The 20,028-nt window shown below is 42.6% G+C and overlaps 1 protein-coding gene across 3 annotated transcripts in view; it reads right to left on the bottom strand.

Moving 5' to 3' along the window:
* Window positions 1-13,573: 13,573 nt before the first annotated feature.
* Window positions 13,574-20,028, bottom strand: part of blmh (bleomycin hydrolase) — a 103,579-nt gene continuing 97,124 nt past the window's right edge. The window contains exon 10 of one of the 3 annotated variants that reach the window (XM_059655232.1): window positions 13,574-19,563. In XM_059655232.1, coding sequence (XP_059511215.1) covers window positions 19,415-19,563 — 149 coding nt within the window. In that variant the 3' untranslated portion in view covers window positions 13,574-19,414. The remainder of the gene's footprint in view (window positions 19,564-20,028) is intronic. The other 2 variants (XM_059655230.1, XR_009447295.1) reach the window with 2 other exon arrangements.

Raw genomic sequence — 20,028 nt, 5'->3', positions numbered from 1 at the left:
AGCATCTGTGGACAGAGAAACAAAGTTAATGTTTCAAGTCCGATCTGACTTTTTTTCAGAACTGATTGTGATAACTTACTATATAGTTGGATAGATCTGTCTCTGAAAATCCTTAACATTGATTTAACATTGAACAATAGGGGTATAGGTTAGACAAAGTGAAGGAATTCCTTCCCTCCACCCTCTTAATAGGAATTTCCTATGTAAACTGATCCTGATGTCACTATTGTTGAAGGTTGGGATCTGTAGGTGGTGCTGTAGCTCTACAATATTGTGATTATCTGTGCTGCAATACCATGAGCAATACTATAGGAGGTGTGCTGGCAATTAAAAACAAAGTAAAATAACTGGAAGACTATTATGAGCTGCAAATAATGGCTAATTTCTATTGATGCAACTGGACTACAAATCTCGATACTTCTGACCTCTATTTGGAGGTGGCAATGGTATAGAAATGTAGTCACTGAATTATTAATCCAGAGACCCAGGAAATGTGCGAGGGAACTGGGTTTGACTCACATTACAGCAGAGGGTGGAATTTGAATTCAATTAAGACCTGAAATTAAAAGTCTGGTAATGAGAATGCAACCATTTTTGATATTTGTAAAAATACATCTGGCTCACTAATATCCTTTAGGGAAGGAAAGCTGGCATCTATACCTGGCTTGGCCTACATGCAGATCCACAGTATTGGGCTTAATTTTCAATTGCCCTCTGAAATAGCCTAGCGATCTATTCACTTGCAACAACTGCTAGAAGTCTCAGAAAAAGAATGAAACTGGATGGACAACCTGGCATCAACAAAGGTACCAGAAATGACAATGGCAAATGCAGCCCTTTTGACCCCATAAAGCCCTCCTTACTGACATATTTCCAAAATTGGCAGAGCTGTCCATAGACTAGTCAAGACTGATATAGTCATATTCATGGATTCCTACCTTACAGATAATGTCCCACCACCATCTCCCTTCCTGGATATTTCCTTAGCCATGGATAGGGTGGACACAGCAGAGGTGAAGACACAGTGGCAAGTAGTTGGGAGGGAGTTCCTCTGGGAGCCCTCGACGTTGATTTCACATATGTCATCAGATCAAACGTGGGCAAGGAAGTGTCCAGCTGATTACCATGTTCTGTCCTCCCTCAGCTGATGAGTGAATATTTGTTCATGTTGAACATCACTTGAAGGAAACACTGAGGGTGGCAAGGGCACGAAATATATTTTGGAAGGGGCTTTCAAGACTCACCATCAAGAATAACTTGACAATGCCATTACTGATTAAACTGGTCAAGTAGTAAAGAACATTGCTGCCAGACTGGTTCTAAGGCAAGTGGTGGGAAACAAACAAGAGGGGAAAACATATTTCACTTTATCCTCAAGCAGCTCCACAAACATCCCCATTTTCAATGTTTGGGGAACCCAGCACATCACTGCAAAAGATAAGGCGGAAGTATTCACAACAATCGTTAGCCAGAAATGCCAAGTGGGTGATCCATTTCAGCCGTTTCAGAGGTACCCTTATCACAGATATCCCCATATCACAAACCCCTGTATCACAGATGCCAGTCACCAGCCAATTCGATGCACTCTGTGTGATATCAGCAAGCTCAGCCTCACAGTGTCATTCTTTGAATTTTTGATTGCCTACGCTTTTCCTCCTATCAAATAATTATATTTTGTTAGCTAGTTGTCCTTTTAATTAAGGAGTTTGAATTCATGCCCATTAATAGCTACATGGTTAGGATGCATTAATCAATGTGTGGTACCTCAACTTTGATCTGACACTTTTGCGTAGTATTTGGTACTTCAGGTCTCTCCAATCAGCTATGTCACAAAATAACATGCAATTAGCAATCCTTAAAGAATCAATGAAATATTGGATGTAGGCCAAGGTCATAATTACTCTGTGCTTAAAGTCTTGTTTAATATTTTTAGTTAATTTATCATTTTTGTTAAATCTAGCTGCAAGTTGCCATCACTTGCAAAGCAGATGTCATAGAGAGTCAATGTTCCTACAGCATGGCATGCTAGGCTGTTTATTCTAATCCCAGCATTTGGCTGCTAGTGTTGCATGCCATGGTCTTTCAAGTGTTCATCTAAATACTTCTTAAATGTCTTGAGGTTCCCACCTAAATATCCTTTTAGGCAGTGAGTTCTAGATACCCAATATCCTCTGGGAGAGAAAGTATTCCCTCAAATCCCTTCTGAACCTTCTGCACTTTACCTGGAAATTGTGCCCCTTGGTTATTGACCCAGGAGGAGAAAGGCTTCTCCCTGTCCGTGCACCTCAGAACTTAACACAACTCAATAAATTCCCCTAGACTTTGTCTGCTCTATTGCACAAAACCAGCTTATCTCGTCTCTCCTCATAGTTGAATAAGCTGGCTGAAGACAGATACCATCTTTGCATGGTAATCCTTTTAAAAGCTGGCCAATTCTCATAATGTTATTCAAGTTTTCTGATCAAAAAGGTATAAATTAATAAAAGCTTCTAAATTCAATCAATTGTGTCTGACAGCCGACGGCACATGAGAATAGCCCCTATTTGTGAAACAACCTTCCTTCCTTTGAGTAATACTTTTTCCCAAACATTAATTCTGTTGATGCATTTCAAGACATCATTACACAATAAACAGCCGTGTGAGTGCATGTATTTTTACAAATTTAAATCTGAAACCAGTATGTAGGTGTTCATCACTGCTTAAATTATACAACAAACCAATCAACCATGGATTGAACTATGGAAATTGCTGGCAGTATCCTTTTTTTAATAACAATTTAAGTTATTGCATGTTCCAAGTATGTCAGGACCTATATCCATGAGAAATAAAGATCTGAAAGTTTAGAATGTTTGGGTAATGCTGCATAAATGTATGATCCACAATAATGTCTGAATTCTGAGGATAAAGCAGGTGCACATGTAGCCCCCACAAATAACTGATTAGGAACATGCTCAAATGACAGGGAGGTAAAAATCAACTGTTTCAACAAGGCTACCCCACGCTCATAATTGGTGGAGCATCATTACCAAACACTTCCAGACAGCATCCAACACCCTTCCCTGACCCCACTACCCCGCTTTACCTTCCATCTAGCACCCCTCCAACCTTTACTACCTAGCACAGTCATGTAATGCCCTTGGGGAAACAAGAAAATAGAAAAGCCTCAGGTCAATATGACAGAAATGCATTGAGGAAATTTGTCTCAGGTACCCTCAGGAGTTTTTTTTATGTCTGAAGTTACACTTCATCTGAATGATCAATGGTGCACAATCCAGTGTTCTAATTTTGTTCACATCTACAACTAAAAACAAAAGTTGCTGACAATAATGGGCCAACGATTATACATCCATAAGGCACTCCTCTGTGTGTTGCTTAATAGAACTGGTTAGAATTTTTGTGAATATATTAACACATCTCTGAAAATAGCAGACAATGAAATCTCCATATAATTGTATCAAACATTTCTACACTATTCTTGGGATCTGTAATTTCTGGATATATTTAATAGCAGAATATATTTTACAAGGTTCTTAAAACTATGATGCTGAATAAATTAAGCAGCCAAAGAAATCCTATAGTCTAGCAAGTTACTATTTTATCAAACATATACCAAACACTAGAGTCAACATTGTGTAGCCTACATGTCTGAATCCTGCACATTGCCACAGATTATGATCATGGCTCTATTTGTGATTATTTATCTTTCCGTAAACAGCACACACGTAATACACTTCAAAAGTATGCCTCATAAGCTCTAAAGTTTCCAGATCTTACAGGTCCAAGTTAAATTCTGTTTCTTCTGTATTGATCTTACAATGGGGGTGTATGGCTCAAATTTAACCTCTTCACTTCCTAGAATTCCATTTTTGCTTAATACTATTCCTTCAAATTTGCTTCTTACCTCTTTTCAAGCAATTGCATTACAAATGTATTTCTACGATGGGAGTAATGTTTCTTGTCAAGAAATAAAGGTATTATTTCATAAGGAATTAAAATGTATTTTGGCAACATATTTGTGACTGGAAATGAAGAAGTTAAACTCAATGTTCAGCTGTACAGAAAGGAATTTACAAAGTCACCTTTTGCTTTGAAGCTTATTCCTTCTACCGATGCATGCCAATAGCTCAGTTTAAAAGCTTAGTGTTTGAAGATTGAAAAGGCTTTTTCATCAAAAAGCTGTGTACAATGAAGAAACTACTGGCATCCTTGATCAGAAAGGGGTACTTTTAACTTTTATGCTAGTTCAGCTTGGCACACAACTTTGATAGGATATTTGAGTACTTCAGACTCATGTTTTATTAATCATATCTGAACAGTTCTAACATGCGTGTGCTTGCTGTCAAGTATCCATTTTGTTCACGAGGCATATTTAGGATTAGTAGAATATATTCACTAATAAAAAAATGACAACAAATTTCCAGCTTATGGCTCAAGTGCCATTCGTACCTTTCTTTAAAAAAAGGACACATTGTGATTCTACAACAGATTTGATACTTCTGTCTCAAGGTTTAAGCGGCTTTCTGTCCAGGCACCTCTCTTAGAAAGTCTGACCTAGCATGTTAATAGGTCACATTTTATTTCAGTGAAAATGTGAAAATTGAAGGCCATAATCTAATGTTTTGTCTCAGATCAATTTAATCCATTGTGACAGTGGAGAGCTTTAGTAAAGCCTTCATAAACAAGTTTTTTATTTACAGGGAATCATTCTCAGATGAATATACCACTACCAGATGTTATGTGTAAAATACTTGACCATACAATAGTCAAGAACTTTGTCGGATGTTTCCTTGTGCATATTAAATCTCAATTTTCAACTCCATTAGAACAACGATGTAGTTCCAAACTGCAGCCAAAATATTCACTTAATTCATGCTGACAGTTGATGTAATCTCACAAATCCACTTGCCTGGCACAATCAACATTATCATTTTTCTTCTAATAGACAGGCAGATCATTTTTGGCACTCTGCTTTCTGGTTCCCTGATATTATTATTGTGTACGAGAATCTAAAAGGTTCAACATATGCTCAAAAAGAGCAGCACTTTCTCGTTGAGGTCGTTAATGGAGATCAAGCAATTTTTCATGGAAATGTGAGAGTGGACAAAAAGAAATGGTAGGCAGAATCTTCTAGTACCCTAATGGTATAATTTGTCATAGAAATCTGAGACAATTGCATGAAAAGTCTAGCAAGGCCTTTCTTGACGTTAGGAGCAAGTAGCCACATTTTCCAACAGATTTCCAGACATCAAGATGAGAGTTCTCATTATGGAGCAGTGAGATGGCCTTTAATGGGGATTATTCCTCGTTCTCACCAAATATTGCCTCATTAAATGCAACTTATTCTCATAACATGGAACAAATGGAAACTAGACATAAAGGTTAGAACGAACAGTTGGCAACATCAACGTGTTGTCTACACGTCTGGACCTCCATATTGAATATCCAGTACCACCCTCTCAGGGTACTCTTGGGCAGCAGTCGTGAACAACCCATGTCTATGGACCTTGGCATCTGACACATATCAGCCTTTATGTACCTTTATGGCACATCTCTGCTCCACATGCAGTATGGTTTTGCACTCTAATGCTTCACTTTGGAGAACATAAGAACATAAGAAACAGGAGCAGCAGTAGGCCATCTGGCCTATCATGCCTGCTCCACCATCCAGTAAAATCATGGTTGATGTTTTTGTGGAATCAACTCTACTTACCCGACTGCTCACCATTACACATAAGTCCTTCATTGTTCAAAAATCTATCTATCTTTGCATTAAAAACATTCAGTGAGGTAGCCTCAACTGCTTCACTGGGCAGGAAATTCCACAGATTCACAACCCTTTGGGTGAAGAAGCTCCTTCTCAACTCAATCCTACATCTGTTCCCTCTAACTTTGAGGCGATGCTGCCTAGTTCAAGTTTCACCCACCAGTGGAAACAATCTCCCTGCATCTATCTTATCTATTCCATCAATAATTTTATATGTTTCTATAGGATACCCCCCATTTCTTCTAAATTCTAATGGTTATAGTTCCAGTCTACTAAATCTATCCTCATAAGCCAACCCTCTCAACTCCAGAAAGCAACTACTCTTGATATGGTGCTGCAAAGGCACTGGGACTTGGTGCTTAGGCAGGAAGCCAGCTCACAGATGGAGTTGTATGTCAGCGTTTCTCGTGCTCTCTTCCACAAGCATGCTTGCAGCAACCCCACCATGCCTTGCTATGTCATGCCTTTTAGCATGTTTGTGCCTCACTCAGTGCATAAAGGCTAACTGTACTTCTTCACTGACTTGCTGTTTCATGCTAACACTGAGCTAGGCAGCTTGTTGTGCTTGATGGTAGTGATCATTGCAAGGATTGGGCATCTTGCTACATGGTACTGTGCTATGTCACACTTACACCATGTGCCATCTTCTTTGTGTAGCAAACACACTGCTTTTGCTTCAACTAAATGGCCATGTGTCAAAGTCCATGGGGAGCAGCCCACCATTGAGTCAAAAGGGACACCTTTTAGTCAGGGGATACTGGGACAGTCAATTAAGGGCAGTATCCACTCACCATCCAGAAGCTTGGGAATGGTCTGTTGGCTGCTTGGGGTGAGCATGGAGAGGGGTTCAGTCTTACTACACACCAGGAAGCATACCAGCATCTGTCCTGCAGGCCCAGCAAGCAGTTGGGGACTGGTGAATCATCAGTTGGGGAGTAACAAAGAGAACTACCATCTGGTCAGTCTTTCACCAGAGATGTCCATCAAAGATGGTCAAAGGGGTAGGGAGCAGTCCATCCTGGGGGTGTGCCTGTCAATGGAATGTCAGGGCAGGATGGAAGGGGCCACTGTTGCAAGAGGGAGGAGGGGTGATTTAAGGTTGGGGAAGGGAAGCAGAAGCCTGGGTTGTGGAGGGGTCAAGGATGATGATGGTTGGGAAAGTGAATGTACAAAGGAGTAAATAGAAGGGCACGATTCATTTGGAGTCAGCTGTCAGAGTGGCAGTATCTCTGACACTCCCCTTTTCATCTGTCAGCCAAGGCTCCCTGATTGGACCAGGTTAACAGACCCAATCAGGGAACTCCTATTCTATGAGATCCACCCGGTTACCCTTGTTACAATCATTACATCCCTCCCATTCTGAGTCCACAGACATAGGCTAGCCCTTTTTTCTTGGAGAACCTCCTGGGATGTTTTACCATTGGGTTGGGTTCCTCCAACTCGGCATCTGATAAATATGGTGTGTAACACATGGGAGCTTACCTTGAGCATCAGGAGTGCCTTGGTACAAATTCATTCTTTTTCCAGCAGCAATGTCATCGAGGCAACTACATCCATCATATCCATTACATACTGATTACAAGGACTACAAGGAGGGGGTGAACCCATGGGTTCTGACTGCTTTCTGACTGTTCTGAGGGGCAGAGCACATGTGAATTTGCAGCTTTCATATAGTCCATGTGCTTGTTCAGGACCCCACATTTACCCAAACTTTATACATGACTCGTCCTGATTTCGCTATGACCATGCCACTTATCCATGTAGGATCATTTCCAACAAACTTCACCATGACCCCACCCCCTGCCTCATATCAAACTGTCTCTCTTGTAGTCTTGTATCCAGCACTGGCATTCCTGATGCTGTTTCACCCTCCCCACCAAGATCCGGGAAGACCAGACTTAACCTAGTGTGATGTTTTGTATTCATTAGCAACTCTGCTGGTGCTATTCCTGTAGTTGCAAGTGGGATGGTCCTATCATCGAACAGGAACCAGGACAGTTTGATATCGGTGAAGCTGTAGCCTATTTCTTCAAGCCAGCCTTCAAAGTTTGGACTGCTCTTTCTGCTAGGTCATCAGATAATGAGTGATATGGAGCTGTCCTTATATGTTGAATCCCATTTGACTTTAGGAAAGACCAAATTCTGTGTTGGTAAATAACATTCTGTTATTTGTGGCCAGCACTTTCAGGAGTCCATTTCTTGAAAAAGATGCACGCAGTTTCTCTATCATCATCCCTGGGTTTGATGAATGGACCCTATGCACATCCAACCACTTTAGGCGGGCATCCACAATGGCTAAGAAGATTGAGCCCATGAATGAGGTTTGATGTTGACGAGTAACCGAGACCAAGTTACCCAGCCATTCCCATGGATGTGGGGGAACTCATGGTGGTAATTTTTGTCCTTGTTGGCACTCTAGGCATTGTCCCACCAATGTGACTATCTCTGCATTCAGGCCTGGCCACCAGACTTAATTTCTTGCCAACATCTGCATTTTGGAGATCCCTGAACTTCCCTGGTAGAGTTCAGCCAGTATTTGACAGACACTTTTGCTTGGCACAATCACTCTTGATCCTCATAACAATATGCCATCCTCTGCTGTGAGCTGGTCTCTCCAGGACCAAAAAGGTATTGGTGAACTTCTTGACTCCAAATATGACTGCCAAATTTTCTTCCTTTATTTGGGCATATTTACAGTCTGCATTATCTGAAGACGTGGATGCATATGCTATTGGGTGTTCCCCTTCATTGGGCCACCTATGAGCGAATACCACCCTGGTTCCATACAGGGAGGCATCAAATGTCAATACCAGATCTTTCTTGGGACCATGGTGTGCTAACACCTTCGAGGATGGTGCCTGTTTCTTTACTTCACTGAAAGGTCACTTAGTGGGTGGCGTGGGGGGGGCTGGGTGCCAGGAACACACATAGTCCAAGGCGTATGACGGCTGGGACAGTTGCAATGAGCCTATGAAAGTAATATCAGAAATAAGGCGCCTTCTTAGTAATGTGATCATTCAGCAGTTGCAGTACACAAAAATAACATTGGAACAGTCTTTCAAACATTGGGACATGGAGACATCTGTAATGGAGCCCAATGGAATATCATCATATGAAATTTACACATCATTGTCCTGATCCTGCTGTCCATTGTTCAAGCCCTTTTGTGAACATACAGTAACAGATTGTGCATGTGGAAGAAATAATGATAACCTTTCCCCCAAACCTTTGCAGTACCCAGGAAAGGCAGCATTGTGCATAAGTGAATGTTGTGGGCATTTTATGTTCCAAGGTGTGAGCTGAGCACCTCTTGCAGAATGTGGGACCTGAGAAAGTGATTGGCAATGAGGGTGAATCTTTCTATCCTGTAAGACATTGCATGTGCTTCATGGCCATGAATAAGATTGATTTGTAATGTTGAATAATGTTGTCAAAGGTGCTTGGGGCCCTGATCACTAGCCAGCTCTGTAAGACAATGCATGAGGTTCACATTTGTGATGTCCTTCATCATTACTTGGTGGGTGTCTGTTTCATGCTATTGCCCGTCAAAGGGCCTCATATTGCAGAAAGCAGAGCCCTGTCCCTCAGAGAAAGAATACACACTCGTCCCAGACCTGATGTGCTGAGTATTTTCGTTGCTCATTCATGATTTGGATGAAGATGCAAGACAACTCAAGTAAGTGTTTTGTAGAGTGAATCACAGGCTCAGCCTGTCTGGCTAAGTTCCCTGCTCCCTCCCTAAACCTCTAAGTACCTTTTTTCCTTGCATTCATTGTTTGCTCTTCCCAAGTTCCCACCCAACATGCTTATTGAAATTCTCATCTTCCCATTCACCACCAGAACCCCAGGCATACAGCTCGGTCATGTCAAACATAATCATGAGCTGTAGCCCCACACTCCCCCCACCCATACACACACACACACCCACACCTTAAAACCAGGGTAATCAATGACTTCTTCTGTCGTACCTTTTGCCATGCTCTTGCATCTCCCCTCTATTTAGTTGGATTCCCCCATGCCTCCACCTTCACAATTATAATTCTGCATGCTGCTCCCAATCCCCACAAATGAATTCTCCAAAGTCCCCAGCAAAGTCCATAGCAGTGGCTCCTGTGACACCAACCCGCCCTCCTCACCCCCAACCCCAACTAACTAGAATTTCAATTCCCTGGATTGACTGGAGCTCACCCTATCTCACCAACTGGGAATGATAGCCTCAGCTGGTGACTGAACAGATCTGTGAGTGATTCATTTGCAGCTTTCGACTAACTCACAGACTGGTTGAACTGGACCGACTTTGGACCCTGGACTGTAAACAAAAAAAAGATTCTCTGACCCTGAAAGCCCCAAGTGGCAAACTGACCATGTCCAAGTTTTTGGGTTGAGATCAAACAATGTCTTTGACGCACTGTGCCTTTACCATTGACTAAAGGCAGCTGCTTATGACTTGACTGAAGACAGCTCCCCTAGGACTTTGAGATGTGGCCGTTTGGTTGAAGCGCATTCTCAGTATGCGTTTGTCACATACACTGCTGGAACCTGCTGCAGTGTGACATTGACATGGCACACCCACACAATAACATATCTACCCTTTTGACTGCTGACAACTGTAGCGAGCTGCCTGGCTTTGTGTCTGCACTAGAAGACAAATCAACATGGAAGGACTGCGACCCTGAAAGTTCCAAACGAGGCAGCAAAATGTAAAAAAAAGTTAGACAATGCATGCAGAGATGCTGTGAGCAGAGAGCTAAGTGAGTGAGCACTAAGAGAGGATGCTTTAGATAAACCCTAGCCATATCCATGAGACAGATGTATATCGCTATGCACAAAGTTGTTTGACAGCAGCATTACAGTGAATGGTGCTGCTGCACTCCAAAGTATCAGATTGACGTGGGGAACAACTTGTGGGTTGGAGATATGCTGTGAGGATGTAAACCAGGTACCCTCTCTGACTTCCACTTTGGAAATTGTTGCTGTCTAGTTTCACTCTGACCGGTGAGAGAATAGAAACTACATTTCAGTGATTAGGTGAGATTGGGTAAAGGCATGCAAATACACCTCTTGATGTTCACTACTGAGATTCACATCTTCCTGTTCAAACCTTGGTTACAGAATCATAGATAGTAAGAACTGCAGATGCTGGACAAGCTGAGATAACAAGGTGTAGAGCTGGATGAACACAGCAGGCCAAGCAGCATCAGAGGAGCAGGAAAGCTGACGTTTCGGGCCTAGACCCTTCATCAGAAATGGGGGAGGGGAAGGGGGTTCTGAAATAAATAGAGTGGAGGGAGGCGGATAGAAGATGGATAGAGGAGAAGATAGTGGAGAAGAGACAGACAGGTCAAAGAGGCGGGGATGGACCCAGTAAAGGTGAGTGTAGGTGGGGAGTTAGGGATGGGACAGGTCAGTTTAGAGAGGACAGACAGGTCAAGGGGGCAGGATGAGGCTCGGAGGTAGGAGATGAGGGTGGGGCTTGAGGTGGGAGGAAGGACAGGGTGAGGAAGGCGGGGACAAGCTCGGCTGGTTTTAGGATTCGGTAGGTGAGGGGAGATTTTGAAGCTTGTGAAGACCACATTGATACCCTTGGGCTGCAGGGTTCCCCAGCGGAATATGAGGTGCTGTTCCTGCAACCTTTGGGTGACATCGTTGTGGCACTGCAGGAGGCCCAGGATGGACATGTCATCTAAGGAGCGGAAGGGGGAGTTGAAATGGTTTGTGACTGGGAGGTGTAGCTGTTTGTTACCGCCTTGGTCCAGCAATACCCCACCTACGTCTGTGACACCACCCACCCCCTCCACCTCCTCTAAAACCTCCGATTCCCCGCTCCCCAATACCTCATCTTTACCATGGACATCCAGTCCTTACACACTGGCATTCCCCAGCAGATGGCTTAAAGGCCCTCCGCTTCTTCCTGTCCCGCAGGCCTGACCAGTCCTCCTTCACTGACACCCTCATCCACCTAGCCGAACACGTCCTCACCCTCAACAACTTCTCTTTCAATTCCTAACACTTCCTACAGACAAAGGGGGTGGCCATGGGTACGTGCTTGGGCCCAAGCTATGCCTGCCTCTTTGTAGGTTATGTGGAACAATTCCTCTTCCGTAGCTACACTGGCCCTAAACCCCACCTCTTCCCCCGTAACATTGATGACTGTATTGGTACGGCCTTGTGCTCCCACAAGGAGCTCAAACAGTTCATCCACTTCTCCAACACCTTCCACCCCGACCTCAAGTTCACCTGGACCATCTCTGATACCTCTCTCTCCTTCTTGGACCTCTCTGTCTCTATCTCCAGCAACCACCTAGAAACCGATATCCATTTCAAACCCACCAACTCCCACAGCTACCTCGAATACACCTCCTCCCACCCACCTTCCTGCAAAAATGCCATCCCCTATTTCCAATTCCTTTGCCCCCACCACATCTGCTCCCAGGATGAGGCATTCCACTCCCAAACATCTCACATGTCCTCAATTTTCAAGGACCGCAACTTCCCTCCCACTGATCGAGAACGCCCTCGACCGTGTCTCCCACATTTCCTGCAACTCGTCCCTCACATCCCATGCCCGCAATAAAAAAAAACCAAAACAGAATCCCCCTCGTCCTCACATACCACTCCACCAACCTCCGGATCCAACGCATCACCCTCTGACACTTCCACCATCTGCAATCCGACCACACCACCAAAGGCATATTTCCCCTGCCACCCTTATCTGCTTTCCAGAGGGACCACTCTCTCCGTGACTCCCTTGTCCGCTCCACACTCCCCTCCAGCCCCATCACACCCGGCACTTTTCCCTGCAACCGCAGGAAGTGCTAAACCTGCCCCTACACCTCCCCTCACCCCCAACCCAGGTCCCAAGAAGACCTTCCACATCAAGCAGATATTCATCTGCACATCTACCAATGTGGTATACTGTATCCACTGTTCCCGATGTGGCCTCCTGTACATTGGGAAACCAAACAGAGGCTTGGGGATTGCTTTGCAGAACACCTACACTCGGTTCACAACAAACAACTGCACCTCCCAGTCGCGAACCATTTCAACTCCCCCTCCCATTCCTTAGGCAACATGTCCATCATGGGCCTCCTGCAGTGCCACAATGATGATACCCGAAGGTTGCAGGAACAGCAACTCATATTCCGTTTGGGAACCCTGTGGCCCAATGGTATCAATGTGGGCTTCACAAGCTTCAAAATCTCCCCTTCCCCCACTGCATCCCAAAACCAGCCCAGCTTGTACCCGCTTCCCTAACCTGTCCTTCCTCCCACCTCAAGTCCCACCCCCATCTCCTACCTACTAACCTCATCCTGCCCCCTTGACCTGCCCGTCCTCCCTGGAGTGACCTATCCCCTCCCTAACTCCCCGCCTACATTCACTTTTACTGGCTTCATCCCCGCCTCTTTGACCTGTCTGTCTCCTCTCCACCTATCTTCTCCTTTATCCATCTTCTAATCACCTCCCCCTCTCTCCCTATTTATGTCAGAACTCCCTTCCCCACCCCCATTTCCGAAGAAGGGTCTTGGCCCAAAACATCAGCCTTCCTGCTCCTCTGATGCTGCTTGGCCTGCTTTGTTCATCCAGCTCTACACCTTATTACAGGATCATATGTTAATTTCTCTGAAAATCTCTTTTTCCAAAATTTCACCATACATTTCCAAATGACTTGCCATTGTACATGTTGCTCAGATACAAACAAAGCTCAGCCTAATATTTTATTGAAGGTGAAAAGAAAAAAGGCAAGGACATTTCTTGAAAAATTGACAAATGAAATAACAACCCCAAACCTTGCAAACTTTTCATACATATTGTTAACTATTTTACAAACTTGTTTCCCATTCCCATTAACCCAATGCAGAAAAGAACGTGGAAACACACACTTTGACAAACAGATCTCTCTTCATTTTGTTTTTGCAATTTTTAATTGTGAACCTGTAAATCAACAGCGGGCTCTACCTGTTGTACCATGGTGCAAAGGCAAAACTGATCGATAATAGATGCAGCAGATGTATTTTTATTGCTTTGAATCACCCTGGCCGCTTTGGAGAGTAAGCAATTTATTGCTTGTTTTTTTTTCTAAAATGTAAAGTAAATTGTGTTTGTAGTTTGGCCTCTTGTGTTTAACATTGTGTGCATGTTTCAATAGCTCATTTCTGTGGAAACGGTTTTATGAGAGTGACTTATTTATGGCAAAGATAGGTGGGTGGAGCTGTTTTATATTCAAAACATATGAGCTGGCACCCTTCCAAACATTAAAAAAATTGCATTTTATGTTGCACCTTTCATGATCTCAAGACACCTCAACAGCACTTTTCTTAAGTCCAGAAGTGCTCGTACACACAACTGAATGGTTTATTCCCATCACTGTGACTAAGGCAGCACAGAGGCCCAGTGACTAGCACTGCTGCCTCACAGGGTCAGGGACCTGGGTTTGATTCCATTGTCAGGTAACTGCCTGTGTGGTGTTTGCACATTCTCCCCGTGCCTGCACGGGTTTCCTCTGGGTGCTCTGGTTTCCTCCCACAGTCCAAAGATGTGCAGGTTAGGTGGACTGGCCATGCTATATTGCCCACAGTGTTCAGGGATGTGTAGATTAGGTGGGTTACAGTGAGATGGGTCTGGGTTGGATGTTCTGGAGGTCATTATGGACTCGTTGGGCTGAATGGCCTGTTTCCACACTTGAGGGATTCTATATGAGAAGCACTTGATTTTTTTAAACTTTTTTTTGTTTTTCTTTTTATTTCTTACATCCACTAGTGTTCTTATACACAACTGAATGCTTTTGTTTGCCCCAGCTGCAAATTACTCTCACTCTTCTTATCATTAACCAGCCAATTAAGTACTTACATGCAATGCCCATTAAGGGCAATGCAAACCATCAAAAGTGAGGGAGGGGTAGGGACAGTGGGAAGGGACTAAATCAGATTGGAGTTGGAGGGGAAAATAAATACCGTATCCCCTGCAGTGCCCACCTCTCTCTGAAGGCATCGACAGCATTGATGGACACCATGTGCTCCTTCGCCAAGGACACCCGGGCACAAACTGACTGCAGAATGGGAGTAGAAAGTTCCAAAAGCACTTTATTTCTTGCTTTTATACCCAAAAGAACTTTACAGCCACAGTTGTAATGTATTAAACCTGGCAGCCACTTTGTCCACGTCAGTGTCCCACAAAGAACAATTGAAATGATAGCCAGAAAGTCTGGTAAATTCTTACGGGTTTGGTCTTACAATTGGTAAGGACACTGTCAGCAGGTCGCGCCTACTTTTTTGCCATGGGATCTTTTCATCCACCTCAGAGGGCAGTGTCAGAAGGAGAACAAAGTTGCTGGAAAAGGTCGGCAGGTCTGGCTACATCTGTGAAGGGAGAAAACAGAGGTAACGTTTCGGGTCCAGTGACACTTCCTCAGAACTGGGGAGCTTTTCCTGCGACTTTGTTTTTGTTCCTGATTTACGGCATCCTCAGTTCTTTCATTTTTTACTCAGTGCAGTGTGGGCATTTGGGCATTCCATATCACATTTGAAAGAGGCAATGCAGAAAAAAAACTGACCTCTATTTTTCTTCTATTTAATTGTCCTTTACCAAATAAGTTGTAATACATGTTGAACTGAAAAATTTATTTTTGTATATTGTTCACCTTCTGTACAGTTTATTTTAAAAACTGGTTAATTGGCAATTTTTAACATTGCATTTTTCAACAATAAATGTTTGAATTCACTTTATCAAATATGCGGTTGATCAGTTGAAACATGATAACAAAGTAATCTAGACGTACTTGTGATGCAGTTGTAGTGTCCCTATCTCCGAGCCAGGAGCCCCAGGTTCAAGTCCCACTGCTCCAGAGGTATGTTACAACATTGCTGAACAAGTCAATTAGGACAATATAGCATGGAATTTGTGCAGCTTGTAACAGAATCTCACAGATTGGATAAAAGAAAATTCAGGGTTCATGTGGGGCTGTTTTAGTAACCCTACCTCTGAGCGAGGCATTCCCAGGCTCTAGTCCTGTCTGCCCCTGAGATGTGTAATAACATCTCTAAACAGGTTAACCTATCCTAATATCTGACAAAATAATCACAAGGCAGCTATCTTATCTTAGAGAGGGTTTGTAAAAAATAAATAAATAATTTTGCACACAACACCAATTCACAGTTATTACAGTACAGTCCACTTTGTTTTAACTGGCACTCTCAATAAACCAGCAAAATCCATGTGCCTTAAATACTGCAAAGTTTACTGTTTTACCGCAATCTCCACTATGTCCAAATAGTCAGGTGATGGTGTGATTGAGAAGGCTTTCTGCCACTAAATGTTATTTAAGGCAAGGTTTCATTATTATTTAACTGAGTTAGCTGTAAATAAAGTATAACAGTGATGAGCAAACCCCCTGCATTATGTTTTATTACTTAGTGTGTGTTTTTACATGGATTATGAGTGCCTCTTGATCAACTGGAGGAGTTGGCTAACTGGCATACTTCTGGTCAAGATCTGCTTTAAGAGTTTAAAGCAAAGAGAAGAATTCTTTGTGAGTAGTTAATGCTGTAGGACAAGGCATGCTGTTTTAAATGGCAACAAAATACCAAATAAAAACAGAATGAAGTTGCCATGCCTTGATTTCATCTATATACTAGGGCATCAAAAGCAATGTAATGTTTCTTATCGTTTGTCTCTATACACTCTATACAGCACCAACATTTACATCCATGTGTGCAGAATGAAACCTGCTAGTGTAGCAATCTGGTTGTCAGACTTCCTATCCTGTTTCCCCAAACTCAGTTCCTTAGAACAGACTTTTATTTGTATCTCGTCGAAAGGAAACAAAGAATGACACAGTGCAAATGTACTGGGACAACAAATACTTTAAAATGAAAGCACATGGCAACTCCCACGCAGTGAATTCCAGAATTTCTGTTGCACACTTCAAAGTAGATGTCAGCTAGAGGTAGGTAAGGAATTTGAAGGTCCGTTACGCCACATTATTTGTATACATCCTTGTAATTTACTTCATTGTGGTTTTCGGTGAGGCCTGGAACAAGATCTCTCACCCTCCCTTCGAGATGAGAATCACTGTCCTTGGAAGATTTAAGGAGAGGAAAGAACAATGACCTGTGTATTGCAGTAATAGTGAAAATTGGTAGAAAATGGTTGTTTTTCTTTTTAAAAAAAATTGTTGGTTTGAAACAAGTTCTTTCGTCTGAAATTAAGGCCAGGAATAATGAAAAATGTGAATGTGATGAGGCAAGATACAGCCATGGATTTGGGGAATTGCCAGTCAGCTAGAGGGCAGGAGCCCCAGCTAGCTCTCCAGGGAAGAGCCCATCAGTACTATACGCCACTCAGGCAATTGGGAGACCTCTAGTGGAAGACCCTCAACAAGATCAGAGCTCCAAGATCAAGATCAGAAAGTGCTATTCAGCCAGTCGGTGAAATGCCAGTGACTTTTTGCACTCAGCACTTGTCAATGGGGAGGTGGTCATGTTGGCCACCAAAGGCCCAGAATCTTGGAGCCACTCAGATCAGAGATGATAATGGGAGGGGTTTCGCAGGTTGGGTACTGTGGAGGAGACGGTGTCGGCACTAAGGCTGGTGGGCAGGAGCAGATCGGCATTCAGCAGTCCTTCCTCACTTACATCTGCCTTGAGTAGGCATTGAGTGTCTTTTGCACAAAGGGCTCCCCATCCCTACCCAGTCAGAGACCAGATGAAGACTGCACAGATTTTTCGTTTGTGCTTCCCAACTGGCCAGTCTGTTGCTGGCTTAATACTAACAGTGGTAAGATGAGGTCCTTAAGTGGTCATTAAATGCTTAGTGAGATGGGCCTCACTTTGGGTGTGAGATGGAAAATTTTCCATGGGTCTTCCCATCCTTGACTTAAGTTTGGCAGAGGTGAGAAAGCAACAGAATGCTGCTCTGCTACCCTCCCACCTCACTACGTGCTCTGCCAACTCCAGACAACTCACGAAAGAAGGGATAATATTCTTCACCATACACTCTCTTCTAGGAAATATGTGCCAGAATGAAGTTCCTAAAACAAGGACTTTAAAATGTCTCTTGCCTAATAGATGGTACTTCAAATTGTCATCACCTGACATACAGTAGACTTCTCTCAAGGTTTAGAATGGACGGTTGACAACTTAGACATATAAAGTGGCAGCTGTACACTGCTGTGCCTCACATTATACTTGGACAGAGGTGACTCGATGCAGTCACTGGGTGTTTGTTCTGAGACATCTTTGTTCTTTGTCTTGAGAAACATAATAAATCTCATTTGCAAACAAAGAATTCATGTGAGGCATACTTAATGAAAATATTGACCAGTTTTTGTCAAGGTTGGAAAAGGACACTATCAGTTAAATGACATTAAACATTAGGACAACAAAACAGGAATACAAGTAGTCATTTGCTGGTATGGAATTTGAATATTGCAGAAAAACAACATACATTTCCCTAAGACACAAATCTTTCAAATTTCACTCATTAGGACAATTTGCAAGAAATACAAGGGAAAACAAGGTTTCTACTGTAGGAGTGTATTGATTCGTTGGCAAGGAGATTAATACTGCCACAGGGAATGCACCAGTTAATGGTAACTGATAGCTAACTGCCAAACTTTATTCATAATTTATATTTTACACCAAGCAGGTTGCATCTCAATGGTCAAGATACTGACAAAGAAACATGGAAACGGGGAGCAGGAGTAGACTACTTGGCCCTTCAAGCCTGCTGTACCATTCAATACGATAGTAGCTAATCCTCTATCTCAATGCCATATTCTCATTTTCTCCTCATATCACTTAATGCCTTTAAAATCCATACATCATTGATCTCTTTCTTAAACATATGAGAATTGTACCAGACAGTGGCTGTTATTCTGTTAAGTTGAAACAGGTGCAACATATGTACATGTTATTGCTGTCTGTGAAGAGCAGATACATTAACATATGTAGTTTCCAACATGCGGATCTGACTGACGATCCTAAATTGGTTGTCAGTTTAACTCTTGCACACTCAGGATGATTTAGTAAATGTTATCCAGTGCAGAATCATATCCAAAGTTGAAAACTGTTTTAGGGTTTTATCTGCTGGTCAATGTGGTCAGTAGCTTGCTTACAGTGAATAGCTGAAGGGATATGCTCTGTGTTACAACAGGCAAGATACAATCTAGGATTGTCAATTAATCGCACACTGTGGTGCACTTGTGAAGACTGAAAGGTAAGTATGCTAATACACAGGGTCTTGCAGTTTAAATGTGTATACACACTGTGTTTCAACTCAACAGAAACAGGTGACAGCCATTCTACGGTTTATTTCTCTTGTTGAGTCAAATGTAAATTACACTTGGCAGTTAACTATCAGTCATCATTAAAACAGTGCAATCCCCACAGCAACGTTGACCAGCATTCTCCTCTCAAACAGATATCATTTTCCCGTTACATTGGTACTTCTTGTTAATGGTTCCTATAATTGCAAGTTTAAGAAGCTTAGGCAAAAATGTCTTTTCTTCTGAGGAATATTTCTTTCAAAAATCAACAATTTCGTATCTTATGCTTAGTTCACAATAGTCAGAAGAAATATCCAGCTAAGTGTAGGAACAAATATATTTTTGTAAACAACTTTAACTTTGCTTGAAGAACATAAAACCTTTGTTGTTCATGCAAGAGAGCCCATTGGATCCCAAGCTGGTAGAACTTTGGGTTCCTCCTCCATTATTTTCAAAGTCTCTGCTGATATGTACTTTTTGTCCACAACCACTTCGAAGGTATATTCAGTGAACCAATCATCCAATAAAACCAGGTAACCTTCCAAAACAAAAAGCAGTTAATCAATCATTTGACATGACAACTATTTGCTGTGTGCACCTGCAGGAAATTGTTAAAAATCCTAACATTCATTGATCTAATAGGGCATTCATTTCATCATGTTCACATGTTCGTACTGTTGAAATATTGACTATTTCTTCCTGCTGTCTGACTTTCTGCCTTTTTTCTTAGTTTACATTTTTTCACTGGAAATGCCACTTGTTGATTGCCCATTCACATAAGTTCTCTTAATTAAAAACCCTAAGTATGTGTACATTTTGCTGCTCTCATGTCATTACCCATTATTAGTTAAAAGGTAATACTATACAAGTTACTGGGACTGAAGTTTGGTGGCCCTGCACTTGAAAATCCACACCCCATGGAGGTGAAAGAGATGTTTACAGAGATAATGGTCATCTTTCAAAATTCTATGGATTTTGCAATACTTCCTGCAGTTTGGAAGGC

Source organism: Stegostoma tigrinum, chromosome 27, assembly GCF_030684315.1.
Source record: "Stegostoma tigrinum isolate sSteTig4 chromosome 27, sSteTig4.hap1, whole genome shotgun sequence".
NCBI classification, from domain to species: domain Eukaryota; kingdom Metazoa; phylum Chordata; class Chondrichthyes; order Orectolobiformes; family Stegostomatidae; genus Stegostoma; species Stegostoma tigrinum.
The sequence above is the reverse complement of the archived record's forward strand: the minus strand, read 5'-3'. Positions and strand labels throughout refer to the sequence as shown.